We start from the raw sequence: 15,187 nt of genomic DNA on the forward strand, positions 1-15,187 counted from the left end.
CATCAATTTTGAAAGCCTATCGGTTGTATCAACAAAATCAAGATGATTGTCAGAGGTGTCATCGTATGCTTCAGCTTTGCTTTGCTAGATGTCAGCCTGCCATAAAATATGGGAGGGGGAGGGAACTGTTGGGAGGGGGAACAGAAACTACTCATTGTGCCTTCCAAAGACATCAGCTCACCGTCCCAAGGCCAGAAGCCTGGAATGGAATGTAACGGATTACCGTTTCGCCCACCGCTGCAGAGACTGTTACCAAACAAATCTTTTGAATGTAACTAGACAACTAGGGAGATAACAGGAGGAAGGAACGGAAAATGGGGAAGTTATCTGGGGAAACTTTGTGCGCAAAACTTTAGTTCTGGCTTTGCTGTACTGCAAAACCTTGGCTCTTAGTAAAAGATACCTTTCGCACCAAATGGAGTCAAGGGTCTTTCTTTCCTAAGGATCCAGGTCGAGGCAGGCATGACAGTTATAGTATTCTGAGCTACTTTCTCACTCTTTCCCCTCCTCCAGAACTCAGTTTTCACTTTATCCTCCCTTAATGGTTCAGTGCACGAAACAGAAAGGCAGAAGTCCCTAGAGGCACTCCATTGCTTCCTACATCTCCTCTACTTTGTCTCAACGATATTGATGGAACCGTCCCAAATTGAAATGTTGGATTGATCCCCGACTCTAAGCTAACTTTCTCCTGCTGTTTTTGTTTCACCCTCTGTTGCCGAGAAACTTCTCACCCTCGCACAGCATGCAGCAGTCGCAGAGATGGGTAGCGGTGCGGACGTTAATATGATGCTTGAGGATGAGTTCATTGGACCCACTCCACCCGTTCCTTGCCCCCCTTTGGCCATGAATGCCGGGATCCAAAGGATGCTGCCATTGAGGCTATGAAGGCGCTGGAGCAGCTTCTCCGCCAAGTGTCATTCACCAGGTCCTCGAAGGCACGCTGGATGACGGAAGGGTTCATGGTGACCAGATCAGTCTTCATTCCAACGTCATGGATATATTCCTGCACCGGGGCTCTAAATTGCATCTGGAAATGGAAATGATTAGAACACAGGCTCAAGGTTTCCCTTAAGATAAAGAATAAGAAAGAATACGGTTAATATAAATGGTGCTACTTTATCAAGATTATTACGTGCAAACAGAAATATATATTATTTCCCAGCAAGGAAGAAAAAGCAGAAATGGGGAAATTGGTTGCTTTATTCCAAGAGGAGAATCTATTTAATTATTTTTTAAAAAAATGGAACTAACTTCTGGATTTTGTGCTTGTGATAAAAAAGAAACTTTGACTTGCTAATTAGACAGATTTGTTGTTATAAAGATAAAGGTTTCCCCTCGGACATATGTGCTAGTTGCTCCGACTCTAGGAGGTGGTGCTCATCTCCATTTCAAAGCTGAAGAGCCAGGGCTGTCTGAAGACGTCTCTGTGGTCATGTGGCCTTCAGCATGACTAAATGCCGAAGGCGCATAGAATGTTATCTTCCCACCAAAGGTGGTTCCTAATTTTCTATTGCATTTTTACATGCTTTCCAACTGCTAAGTTGGCAGAAGCTTTGACAAGTAACAGGAGCTCACTCCATTATGTGGTGCTAGGGATATGAACTGCCGAACTGCGACATTTCTGATCAACAAGCTCAGCATCTTAGCCACTGAGCCACAGTGTCTCCTCGGCTAATATATACTAACATGTAAAAGGAAAAAGTTGAGGCTGTAATATTATCTTCTACTGTGCTAAAAAGAATCGGAGATAATCCTTTTTTCTTTTTTCTACTTGTACCCCATATTTTATTCCCTTTCTCTTTTTCTTTCTCCCAATTTCTTATTTTTATTTCCTTTCTATTTTATACTTGGATAAAACATAAATAGCAATAGCACTTAGGCTTACACACCACTTCATAGTGCTTTCCAGCCCTCTGTAAGCAGTTTACAGAATCGCATATTATAAAAATTATAAATACTAAAAGAAAAAAGAAAAAAAAGGAATACAGCCTCGGGGACAGACTACATATTTAATTCTAGACATCCTCTAGAGCAGTAGTCCACAACCTTTCTGACTTTATTAGAGATGCTGAGTGCAGTACAAGCAAGGCAAACTCTGAAGAAAAACCATACGAAAATCATACATTGAAAGCAATCCCCAATGTCCAAAACCCTCCCCCCTGGGAGAATAGTCCAATTAGGTCTTGCACCAATGTTTTGGGAACCTGGTGTCTCTGGCACTGTGGTAAATTCCTTTCCCAGGGCCAGTGTCCTTGAAGGCAGGAAGATGGCTAGATTTGGCACCACTGTTTCCAGTCAGTGTCCATACTCCCCAATTTCCCATAGCATTCTTATTACTCCTCCAAGTGATGTGGTGGCCTAAGAGGTGGAGCACTTGCCTCACAATCAGGAGGCTGTGAGTTTGATTCTAGGTAGCGACAATATTTCTCCTCTCAGGGCACACTGAGAATATATCTGCTGAACAAAACTCTACATTGGCGACAAGAAGGGCAGCTGGCCATTAAATATTCAGCTTCATTCAGTTGTCCAGACTTGGTTGACCTTGTTACTAAGCCCTATTCATTGGCTGATTGATGATGATGAGATTCTTTTCACACCTCCAGCCCTCTTCCCTTCGCAAATGCTCCTCGCTCCTTGGTATGGCCGTTGCTAGCAAGCTTCAAAGAAAGCAAAGACAAGCAGCTGACACCTTCCTTTCATCCAAAGGCCTCTCTGCAGGTCTCTTACTACCTGCTTCCAAATGAGAAATTACAACATTGTAGGATTGTGCCAAAGTTCTCCACTTGGGTGCAATGCTGCTTATGCCACTCTGATGCCTCCTGCCCCAGATGACACGGCTTCCGTTGTCCAAGCCTTTCCCATCAGTCAACAGCTTCTGTTGTAGCCTGCCAGTGGCCAGCAGTGCTGGCAGCAGATTCGGACAGTGAGGAGGTTGGGGAGAAACATGGGCCAGTCCTGTAGGCTGGGGAAGGCTCTGTGTTGGAGGCAGAGAGGGGGGCCAAGGCCGTCTGACAGTTATCAGCTGCCTTCAGACATCATGAGGCAGAAGAACACTGGAGCCTGTTCCCAATGTGCACATGTACAGAGCTGGCCAGATGAAAGGGAACAGCTAAAGAACAGGGGTCGACTTGGGAGTAAGGCCAGACAATGAATGGCTGCTCCCAGAGGAAATAAAAGAGAGGTAAAAGGGGAGTGGAGTTTGCAGGAGACAATTATTTCGCTTAATTGGTTCGTTGACCCTCCTGAGACTCCTTGTCAAGTTTTGCAGATATCAGCCTGGCAGCTCTCCAAGCCAGAAAAGGTCTGTGGATGAGCAGAATTCACAGCAAATTAAGAAAAGGAGTTTTAATCAGGACAAGGTGTTTGCTTCATGCTCTCGGGAAGCCTCAGTCAGAACAGCTTCTTTAAGCTCCCAATTTTAAAAAAATAAAAATACGGAAGGAGCCATTATTTAACCCCTGGAATTAAGCAGCCTGGCTAGGATACATTCATAAGAGGGAAAAGGAGGGAGGAGGGAGAAGGAGGGAGAGAGGAGGAGGGAGAGGGAGAGGGAGTAGGAGGGAGAAAGAAGATACCCTGCTTTTTGCCACCCAAGGTCTGCCTTACCCTGCCTGAAGCCAAGGAGTCTTCTTGCCCTTTCCATAGGAGGCTTACCTTATCCAAAGCTGTGGGCGTCAATTTCCTTGCCGCAGCCGCTGTTCAGCAGGATGCCCGAATTCCCCACAATGGCACACGTCCGATAGTGCTTGCCCTTCAGTGGGGATGTCCTTGGTAAGAGGGCATAGAGATTTTGGGAAACATTCATGGTGCTGTCCCTGTCAAATACGTAGTGGATGATGTCTCCCGGTTTCAGAGTTCCCTCTCAGCACCGAGATGTCTTTCTCCGCATCCAAAACTTCAGGATGTTTTTTTTAGAAGAAGAGGAAGATAAGAACACAGAAAGAGCCGTTAGGCTTTCAGGAATACTGCCTAGCCTTTCCTCCCTCCATCCCTACTCTCCTTCCTTCCTCCCTTCCATTTCTCTCCTTCCCTCTCTCCCTCCTTCCCTCCATTCCTTTCAACCTTCCTTCTCTCCCTCCCTACTCCCTCCTTCCTTCCTCTCTCCTCCCTCCTTCCTTCCTCCCTCCCTTCCTCCTCCTTCTCTCCCTCCCTCCTTCCTTTCTCCTTCCTTCCTCTCTCCCTCCCTCCTTCCTTCCCCCTTCCTTTCTCCCTTCCTTCTCTCCCTCCCTCCTCCCTCCTTCCTTCCTCTCTCCCTCCCTCCTTACTTCCCTCCATTCCTTTCTCCCTTCCTTCTCTCCCTCCCTACCTCTCCTTCCTTCCTCTCTCCCTCCCTCCTTTCTTCCCTCCTTCCTTTCTCCCTTCCTTCTCTCCCTCCCTACTCCCCCTTCCTTCCTCTCCCCCTCCTCCTTCCCTCCATTCCTTCTCCCTCCCTACTCCTCTCCTTCCTCCCTCCCTCACTACTCTTCTCCTTCCTTCCTCTCCCCCTCCCTCCCTCCTTCCTTCCATTTCTCTCCTTCCCTCTCTCCCTCCTTCCCTCCATCCCTTTCTCCCTTCTTTCTCTCCCTCCCTACTCTCTTCTTCCTCCTCCCCCTCCTACTTCCCTCCATTCCTTTCTCCCTTCCTTCTCCCTCCTCTCCTCTCCTTTTCCTCTCTCCCTCCCTCCTTCCTTCCCTCTATTCCTTTCTCCCTTCCTTCTTCCCTCCCTACTCCTCTCCGTCCTTCCTCTCCCCCTCCTCCCTCCTTCCTTCCATTTCTCTCCTTCCCCTCTCCCTCCTCCCTCCATCCCTTCTCCCTTCTTTCTCTCCCTCCCTACTCCTCTCCTTCCTCTCTCTCCCTCCCTCCTTCCCTCCATTCTTTTCTCCCTCCTTCCTCTCTTCCTCCTCCTCTCCTCTCCTCTTCCTCTCTTCCTCCCTACTCCTCTCCTTCCTTCCTCTCTCCTCCTTCCTTCATTTTTCTCCCCTCATTCCTCTCTTCCTCCCTACTCCTCTCTTCCTCCCTCCCCTCCCTCCTACTCCTCTCCTTCCTTCCTCTTTCCCTCACTACTCTTCTCCTCCTTCTCTCCCTCCCTTCCATCCTTCCATCCTTCCTTCCCTCCCCTCCATTTCTCTCTTCCCCTCTCTCCTCTCCTCCCCTCTCCATTCCCTTCTCTCCTCCTCTCCTCTCCCCTCCATCTACCCACCACTGTATGGTGGTGTGGAGAAACAATTGTTATTTAGTGACATATTTGGATTTTCTCCTTGATATTAAAAAAAATCCTTTACACTTTACAGTTCATTTGAGCAAGCCTGCTGGTTATTTCCATCTTGTTTAGTGAATCAGGGGAAGGGAAGGATCATCAGGTAGCTTCAAAGCTTCTCTGGTTGTGAAAGTCTCAAGACATTCAACACCCATCCCCAAGTCATGGGCCACCCAAACAAGGTCAAGTCTAACAATCTCCTGACCCAGTGGGGCCATGAAGTCACACGGCCAGATTTTGATTAAAAACTGCAGGGTTGTTTTGTTTTTGACGGAAATTCCTACATACAACCCAGTATGGATTCTGTAGAAACTGGCTACCCTTGAAATATCCCTGCTATTAAGGAGCTCCTAACAGGATTAGTGGCTAAGACACTGAGCTTGTTGATCAGAAATGTCGGCAGTTCGATGGTTCGAATCCCGAGCGCTGCGTAACAGAGAGAGCTCCCGTTACTTGTCCCAGCTTCTGCCAACCTAGCAGTTCGATAGCACGTAAAAAATGCAAGTAGAAAAATAGGAACCACCTTTGGTGGGAAGGTAACAGCGTTCCATGCACCTTTGGCATTTAGTCATGCTGGCCACATACCACAGAGACGTCTTAGGAGGAGCGCTGGCTCTTTGTCTTTGAAACAGATATGAGCACTGGCCCCTAGAGTCAGGAACAACTATCATGCATCTGCAGGGGAACCTTTACCTTTAACAGCTTATAGGAGATTTCGGAATCATCTGCTTGGTATTTATGTTTTTAATCCTAGGCTTTAAATGTGTTTGCTTACTTGATATAAAACATAAAATCCCTTTTATCCACTTATTCGTAGTCTCGGATCCAAAAGACTCAATTGCTTGGTCACCTAATCACTGCCTTGGCTCTTGGCAAAACAACACCTATCTTTTTCAAATCTCTCTCTTTCTTTCTTTCCTTCACTTTGTACACAGTCTTGACTTTTGATGTATTTCCCACCTCCCTTCTTCTTCAACAGCTTTGAAAATTTGCCAACATTTTGGGGAGCTGGGAAATTGTATTTTGCAATGGCTACGGGAATTTATGAATTACAATTGCTCTGTAACAACAAGGAGAAGCATGATACTAATATTGATTCCGTAACCTTATCGCAGATAGCAGATTAGTAAGGAAAAACGGGGGAAGAGAAACGAACCAAAAGAAGAAGAAAGAAGAAAGAAAGAAAGAAAGCAAGCAAGCAGCAAGCAAGCAAGCAGCAAGCAAGCAAGCAAGCAAGCAAGCAAGCAAGCAAATCAAGAAATTGAAAGCTAGGCCTCCATTCCTGACCAACTACATGAATGTGCATTCATCCAGCATTCAGCTCAACTCAGAGGCCATTTCATTAATACTAATACTTCTTGGCCTGCATAATCTATGTTGCACTTCATGCAAAAATTATTTCCCCAGCTCTGTCAACAAGGTTTTCTAGCCTGGAGCTATCCGATTCTTTGAGGGATTCCAACTTATCTAAACAGAATTGTACAATGGAACAAAGAAGAAAGTAATCCGTTAGTGCTTGCGAATGGTATATGTGTGTGTGTGTGTGTGTGTGTGTGTGTATGTATGTATGTATGTGTGTGTGTGTGTGTGTGTTGTGTGTGTGTATATATATTATATATATATATATAATATAATATATATATATATATATATATATATATCTATATATACACATACATACATACATACATACACATATACATACTATACATACATACATATATACATATATACATACATACATACATATATACGTATATTATGGTTATTCGGGTTTTCTCCCGCGTAAAATTGGAAGTGTCTTAGCGACGTTTCGACGAAGTCTCATTCGTCATCTTCAGGCTTGTTTGCTCGGCTTCGTGCTTCCAGGAGCAATGTGAGATCTCGGCTGTTTCTTCTTTTAACTGCCAGTGGCGGTGGTGAATCAGCTCAACTGAGCTGATTACATACATATGTACGTACGTACGTACGTACATACGTACGTACGTACATACATACATACATACATATATATACACATACATATTCCATGATAGGAAGGCATTTGTTTCAGGGCTATCCATCTTCCTTTTTTGAGAGCAGGGCAAGATTGAGCCACCTTCGCTGAGGAGTTCTGGAAATGGGAGCCCCAAAATATCTGAAGCAGGGATAGGAGGCGGAGGTCCAAAAAATATCAAGAATCAAAATCAATGGGGTCATTTGTACAGAAGGGGGATTAGAAACCCATCTATCATTTGGAAGGCTCAACTCACCCCATGAATTGATCCTTGTTGTTCTACTCCTTGTCCACCACATAACTAGTATCCACCTTGGTCTTTGTCTGTCATTTGTCAACCATGGCTAACATTGGTCCCCTGTGGGCCATTCCCCATACCTGATGGTCAGTGACAACGTCTGATTGTGTATCCACTGGGATTGAACTGTCTTGTCAGGGTGCTTAATGTTGTTGTTACTTTGCTCAGCAACAGCTGGAGATGAAGACCCATTTACTGTCCCTTCCGTTCTGGGGAGAAAAAGGAGAACAAAGAAGAATGAAATAAGATAGATGGATGGATGAATGGGTTAGATAGATACAGATAGATGATAGATAGATAGATAGATAGATAGATAGATAGATAGATAGATAGATAGATAGATAATGAATAGATGAGAGAGAGAGAGAAGAAATAGAGAGAGGATAGATATGTAGATAGATGAATAGATTGTGTCTGTGGTTGTATGTATGTATGAATGGATGGATGGATAGACAGACAGACAGACAGACAGAGAAGGGGGGAGATGTATTAATAGTAGTCCCAATATCCTTCTGATTGCTCTCCTATGCCAGCCAGCTGCAATCCCTGAGAAGTCAGCTAGTTGAAGCTATCAGTTAGAATTGGCTGGATTTCCCCATTCCTATTTCTCTTTTGATGACAGTCAAACAAAGACCATCCTGATGGGTTCTTGATAGAGTCATTTGAGAGGCGTGACTCCATCAGTTTTGATTCCTCTCTATTTTTTACTCTTTTGGAACCAATCCCTTTAGGTTTTCTCTGTTTCTCATCTCCATGTCTTGTTTCCTTTATCACGCTGATTATAACAAAACAAAACACAAAACGTGCTATAATTTGCTTGCAATTTGGTAATCATTTTCTTGGAGAGGTTTATTTTGTTTGCAAATCCGTGTGCAACCCTGTGTGCAAGCAGTTTTCCCTCATGCTATTTGGAAAAGATGTTTTCACGGATCCATGCAGATGGATCATTTTATAAGAGTTTTTTTTTTAAAAAATCTGCCTATTTAAATTGGTAACTTTGGGTTTATTGGTCAGTTTGGAAGTGTGGAATTAATTCAAATTTTTCTTCTCAAATTTTGCTTCTTATATGCCATCTATTCCAGGGTCTCTTCACCCATTTACTTCTTTGGTGAACCAGTGGTGGGATTGAAATAATTTAACAACCGGTTCTCTGCCCTAATGACCAGCTGGGTAGGTGAGGCCTTGGTGGTCATGTGACTGGGTGGGCGTGGGCAACTCAACGTCACGTCGATGGGCGCTTCGCCTTAGCTGTTACAATGTAACAAGGGTTAACCGGAGAGGCAGTTTCTCTAAGCAGGGCAATAAAGATTCGGCTAGAAACAACACCAGAATGTTTCCTTCCTGCCTTCCTTACAGGATTAGCCCTGTAAAGTGGGGGGAAAAAACAAAATGAGATTTCTTCCAACAACTGTTTCTCCAAACTGCTTAGGAAGTTAACAACCGGTTCTCCCAAATAGGTGCGAACTAGCTGAATCCACCACTGGGTTAAACATGCCAAAACAATCAATCCTATGATGTATTGGATGATGCCTGTCTTCTTCAACCTGACATCTTGCATATTTGCAACTTTGGCCCATGTGTTCTTCACAGGAATTGCAATCCTAACAAATCTGGGAAGCAACAGGCTAGGAAAGAATATCCAATGCAAAAAAACCAAAAAGACGCCAGCAATAATGCATAGAGCACATCTGTTGGTACCTGAATCCCTTCCACATAAGCAGTTCATCTGAATTCTTCTGAATTCTTCTGAATTCTGAATTCTCCTGAATTCAGGTCATCTGAATTCAATTTGAATACCTTGGAGGATGATCCATGCCAGAGGTTGGCAACTTTAAACACTCAAAGAGCCATTTGGACTCATTTCCCACAGAAAAGAAAACACCGGGAGCCACAAAGGTCCTAACTGGAAGCCCCACATTCAATGTTGGAGCTGACCAGAAGTCCAGTTCCCAACCATAGAGTCTCCTCCTAAGATTGGCAATCCTTTTTCTTCTACCTGTTCTAACTGAAAGCCCTATCAATTGTGGAGCCCACCAAAAAACCCACCCCTTGCTATAGACTCTCCTCCTGGCACACCATGCTTCCCCCCCCACAACCGGAAGGTCCTCTCCAAATTGTAGTGCCGGCCAGCAACAGGGAGCCACATCAGAGGGATGAAAGAGCCACATGCGGCTCCAGAGCTATGGGTTGCTGACCCCTTATCCAGACTGATCTGACTATCTGAACCTCAAAATGCTGTAAGCATGAATCTTTTGACCTCTCTATGAATGAAGAGCTTAGGAAAAACCATCAGCCACCAACTCTTGCTAGTCTTCCACATATGATCAGCTGAGCTAGAGAACTGTGCTGATTTGTTGACCAGTAACCGAATGCCACATTTTCAGGTCAATGACTCACCCATGACTTTTCCCTTCCCCACTTTTTTCATTACAATAAAAGGGAACATACTATGCAAACAATTGCAGTGTTGATAAGATTGCCACGATGCAACCTGCAAGACTAAACTGCCTTCAAAAACCTCCCACATATTTGGTAACATAACAAAGAAGCTGAAATCTGAAGACATAAGGCAAGGTACAAATGCTGTTGTTTGTTCTCGTGTGGAGAACAACTTGCCTGTAGCCATCAGATGCTAAATTGAAGGGGGCAGAGTTCGCATGGGTAATCACACGCAGGTGTAGAAGCTTTCTTTTTTCTGCCATGTAGATGTAGGCATTCGAACATTAGACTGTGATGTCTCTCTGTGTCATATATGTCTGTATATGCCGGTATATGCATAATGGTTATCTTTTGAGAGCTGAAGGCAAGGAACCGAGCCGAGGTGGCGCAGTGGGTAGAGTGCAGTACTGCAGGCCACTTCAGCTGACTGCTATCTGCAGTTCGGCGGTTCAAATCTCACCGGCTCAAGGTTGACTCAGCCTTCCATCCTTCCGAGATGGGTGAAATGAGGACCCAGATTGTGTGGGGGCGATATGCTGACTCTGTAAACCGCTTAGAGAGGGCTGAAAGCCCTATGAAGCGGATAATAAGTCTACTGCTATTGCTATTGCTAAATTTCACTTTAATGTATGCTGATTAGTGTACAGTTAAAGTGACAATAAAATTTTATTCTACTCGACTCTACTCTACTCGACTCTACTCTACTCTACTCTACTCTACTCTATTCTCCATTCATTCTACTCTACTCTACTGTACCCTACGGGACTCTATTCTATTCTATATTCATTCTAAAGTACTCTACTCTACTCTACTCTACTCTACTCTACTCGACTCTACTCTACTCTACTTCGACTCTATGCCTAGTCATTCTACTCTATTAACTGTTCATTCTACACTTCTCCTCTCCCCTCCCCTCCCTCCTCTCCCTTCCCTTCCCTGCGCTTCTCCAGAAAGGGCAGAGATGCATTTGGATCCAGGAAAGATCCAACTGTTCAGATTGTCTTCAACACTCCCAACCAGTTAATGGCTGGATTCACCTGCGATCCATGGGTTGCTAAAACCACTGTGGCTTATTTTGTCAGCAAATTGCCACTTATTCATAAACCAGAATTAACCAAACATGACCTAAAGGGATATAGCCTCTTGCGGAAAACTGCCCAGAAACATGGGGAGGGAGCAGATCTAGAGAGTAAGTGAATAGAGCATCTCCCCCAGACAGACTGAAAAGGAGAAAATGACACAATGAAAGAGATTAGCAGCAACCTTTGAGCAGAAAACAAAGGAAGACACCATCTATTTTACCGAACCTATTAGATCTGCTATGTAGACTGCTCACTGCCGATCGGACGTGCACCTCGGCCTCCAGAATTCCTGCAAAAACAAAGGAAATGTATTATTTATCAACTGCTCACAGCGATTCCTTCTGCACTGTGGAGCCGAGAAAACACTCAAGAGTTCATCGTCTAGAGATAAGATGCTTAGAGACGCTTTTGTGTTCAGAGACTCTTCCCTTTTCTCCCGTCTTCACAGCGCCGATGAAGCATCGTCTAACTGATGGAAAGCAAGCGGGTTGATGAGAAAATAGTCAACTCAGGTCTATCCGTTGTTGGAATTGATTGAAGTGTTGGCCAAAGGACTCTTGTTCAGAAGGAACTTCCCGTGGAATCAATAGGAGTGAAACCATTCAGAAAAGAAAAGCCAGCAGGAGAATTTTGACAGTTCTGCTTTAGCTTTTCCTTGCATCTTCGAGTCACAATTTCCAGCTGAATCCATAATTTCCCACAAGCAGAACTGGCCCTCTGGGAACTGAAGCCCAACATCTCTATAGAGTGAAGGATGGTGACAAGGTCTCCTTTTCAGAAAATTCATAACTGCAAAATCAACTTTGGCTGATCTAGAAAGCTAAGCATGATCATGGAGAGAATCTTTCTTATTATGATTTATGGATAGTCAATAAGAAAAGATCCATGGATGATAGGTTTTATATATGGCAACACACACAAACACACACAACACACACACTCCTTTGGGAGAAGGGCAGCATATAAATCCAATAAACAGAGAAAGAGACAGAGAGAGAGAAAGAGACAGAGACAGAGAGAGACAGAGAAGACAGAGACAGAGAAATTCATAGAATTTGGTGTGGGACAGCTGCTTTTGTATTACTGAGAGTGAGTGACTGACCAAGATCAAGATAGCAATTAGCAATAGCACTTAAACTTACATACCGCTTCACAGTACTTTACAGCCCTCTCATAACGGTTTACAGAGTCAGCAATTTGCCCCCAAGAGTCTGGGTCCTTGTTGTATCCACCTCGGAGGATGGAAGGCTGAGTCAACCTTGAGCCTGGTGAGATTTGAACTGCCAATTGCAGGCAGCTGGCAATCACAGAAGTAGCCTGCAGTACTGCACTCTAACCACTGCGCTACCGTGTGCTCTTACGATGGTTTAGGAAAGACCGAAAGTCAGTATTCTTATTCCTAACCTGGTGCCTTAACCACTAGATAACAAAACAGTGTTCTCTTGTTGCATATACAAGCTACCTAACATTCACTGCAATTATTGAGTTCTTAGCCAACCCATGGTATAGTCATGTGCCCACCGAAAACATTTCTAACATCAACGCAAGCCTTCCTCCAAAAATTCTCCATAAATACATGAGCAACCAGGGAGATATCACCAATGCTTGTTTTATACTTTGCACACTATTAGAACTACTTAAACTTGCCTGGTTCTCAAAGATCTGTGGAAGATCAATTATAGTGCTGCGTCACGGGTGTGTGTCGTGTGTGTGAATGGGAGGGGGAAGGGGAAAGTGGGGTACGGAAGGAAAGTGGACGAGAGAGAGAGGAAGTGAGAGGGGGAAGAGGGAAGGGGGGAGAGAGGGAGGCAGGAGGAGACAGTGGAGAGGGAATGAGGGGCAGAGAGAGTGAACAGGAGAATGGGAGGGGAAAAGAGAGGGGAAGGAGGGTGTGAGAGGTGGAGGGGAGAGAGGGAGGGGGAAGAAGAGGAAAGAGAAGGGAGAGGGAAGGAGGGTGGGAGAGAGAGGGGAATGGGAGGGGGAGAGGGAAAGAGGGTGGAAGAGAGAGGGAGAGGGTGGGGGAGGGAAGGAGGGGGAGAGAGGGGGGGGGGAGGGAAGAAGAGGGAGGGGAAAAGAGAGGGTGGGAAGGAGGGTGGAAAGAGAGTGGGGAGGGGAGGGGGAGGAAAAGAGAGGGGGGGAAGGACGGTGGGAGAGAGAGATGAAGGGGGGGAGAGGGAGAGCAAAAGAGGGTGGAAGAGGAGAGGGAGGGGGAGGGGAAGGTGGGGGAGAGTGGGAGAGGAAGGGAGAGGAAACAGAGGGGAGGAAGGAGGGTGAGAGGGGAGGGGGAAGGAGAGGAAAAAGAGGGGAGGGGGAAGGAGGGTGGAGAGAGAGGGAGGGGAGGAAGAGGAAAAGAGAGGGGGGGGAAAAGAGGGTGGGAGAGAGGGGGAGGGGAGGAAGAGGAAAAGAGAGGGAGGGGGAAGGAGGGTGGAGAGAGGGGGAGGGGAGGAAGAGGAAAAGAGAGGGGAGGGGGAAGGAGGGTGGGAGAGGGGGAGGGGAGGAGGGAAAAGTGAAGGGAGAGGAAGGAGGGTGGGGAGAGAGGGGAATGGGAGGGGGAGAGGGAGAGGGAAGAGAGTGGAAAGAGGAGGGGAGGGAGAAAGGGGGAGAGAGGGAGAGGAAAGAGAGGGGAGAAGAGAATGGGAGAGTGGGAGAAGAGAGGGAGAAACAGAGGAGAGGGAAGGAGGGAGGAAGGGTGGAATGGGAGGGGGAGGAAGGTGGAAGAGAGAGGGAGGGGAGGGAGAGAGGAAGAGGAGGAGAGAGAGAGTGAGAGCATAACATCTGCCTGTAGTTCCAATCATAATTCTGCCAAAATTCTTCCCCGGCACCTTTGCAAAGGACGGTTGAGTCTTTTCCCTTCAGTTGCTTCCTCTGCGAGAGGAGAAGGCGACCAGGCACAGAGGCAGCCTTTACACACGTCTTAAACAAATTGCACAGCTACCCGTAAGTAAACCGCATCTGTTTTTTCCCTCCTCCGCCCTTCACAAATTTCCTTTCCAGGTTTATGACTTCCGTGTCAACATTTTTCCCTTTCCAATCCCACATTTGCAGTACAGGGAGTCCTCGACTTACAACAGTACATTTAGTGACCGTCTGACGTTACAACGGCACCGAATAAAGTGACTTACGGCCGTTTTTCATACTTACAACCATTGACGCATCCCCGTGGTCATTTGATCAAAATTCAGATGACTCACGTTTATGACGGTTGCAGAGTCCCGTGGTCATGCGATTCCCTTTTTGACCACCTGACAAGCAAATTGATGGAGGAAGCCAGATTCACTTAACAACCATTTGACTAACTTAACAGCTATGGTGATTCACTTAACAGCGGTGGCAATGAAGGTTGTAAAATGGGAGAAACCCCTTAAGAAATGTTTCCACTCAGCACAGAGGTTTTGGGCTCATCGTGATCGTAAATTGAGGACTATGTGTATTCTGCTCCTGGTTGTGTTCTCCATGATAGTCTATTGCCTTTCTTTTTTTTTTTTTTTCTATTGGCCTTTTCATAATCGGCTTTGGGGTTTTCTCCCCCTGCATAAGGGAGGTTTCCAGTCACTCTTGCCTGTTCATTACATCTCCCAAACATTAGCTTCAATCCAGTCCGTTTTTCATTGTTAGCGCTTCTGCTGAGCTTCATTACTAGCGCTTCCAGTAGATTTTACATCAGCTTGTATTGATTATTTGTTCCTTTTGCAGGTTAAGCTCTTCTCACAATTGTCTGCAGCACCAGAGCTAAAAGGCATTAATTATCCCTCCCCTCCTCCTCCTCCTCCCCTCCTCCTCCTCCCCCCTCCTCCTCCTCCTCTTCCTCGTCCTCCTCCTCCTCCTCCTCCTCCCCTCCTCCTCCTTCTCCCCCCCTCCTCCTCCTCCTCTTCCTCTTCCTCCTCCCCTCCTCCCCTCCTCCTCCTCCTCCTCCTCCTCCTCCTCCTCCTCCTCCTCTCTTCTTCTTCTTCTTCTTCTTCTTCTTCTTCTCTCTTTCTTCTTCTTCTTCTTCTTCTTTCTTCTTCTTCTTCTTCTTCTTCCTGATGATCCAGGTTGACAATACATACCTTTCCTTTGGGTGATGTCTCTGCACTTTTAATATTTCATCTCGGTTCATCACAGTCTTTCTCCCAACTAATCAGTGATTCTTTATTATA

General features: G+C 45.7%; 1 protein-coding gene across 1 annotated transcript in view; it reads right to left on the minus strand.

Moving 5' to 3' along the window:
- Nucleotides 1-15,187, minus strand: part of ST8SIA2 (ST8 alpha-N-acetyl-neuraminide alpha-2,8-sialyltransferase 2) — a 41,756-nt gene that overhangs the window by 7,605 nt on the left and 18,964 nt on the right. Inside the window, 11 exon segments of the mRNA XM_032233159.1 lie at nucleotides 732-768; nucleotides 771-807; nucleotides 809-838; nucleotides 840-907; nucleotides 910-1,027; nucleotides 2,082-2,095; nucleotides 3,667-3,859; nucleotides 3,861-3,895; nucleotides 7,582-7,739; nucleotides 11,277-11,317; nucleotides 11,319-11,340. Of these exon segments, the coding sequence (XP_032089050.1) occupies nucleotides 732-768; nucleotides 771-807; nucleotides 809-838; nucleotides 840-907; nucleotides 910-1,027; nucleotides 2,082-2,095; nucleotides 3,667-3,859; nucleotides 3,861-3,895; nucleotides 7,582-7,739; nucleotides 11,277-11,317; nucleotides 11,319-11,340 (753 nt within the window).

This window comes from Thamnophis elegans, chromosome 16 (genome assembly GCF_009769535.1).
Source record: "Thamnophis elegans isolate rThaEle1 chromosome 16, rThaEle1.pri, whole genome shotgun sequence".
In the NCBI taxonomy this organism is placed as follows: Eukaryota; Metazoa; Chordata; class Lepidosauria; order Squamata; family Colubridae; genus Thamnophis; species Thamnophis elegans.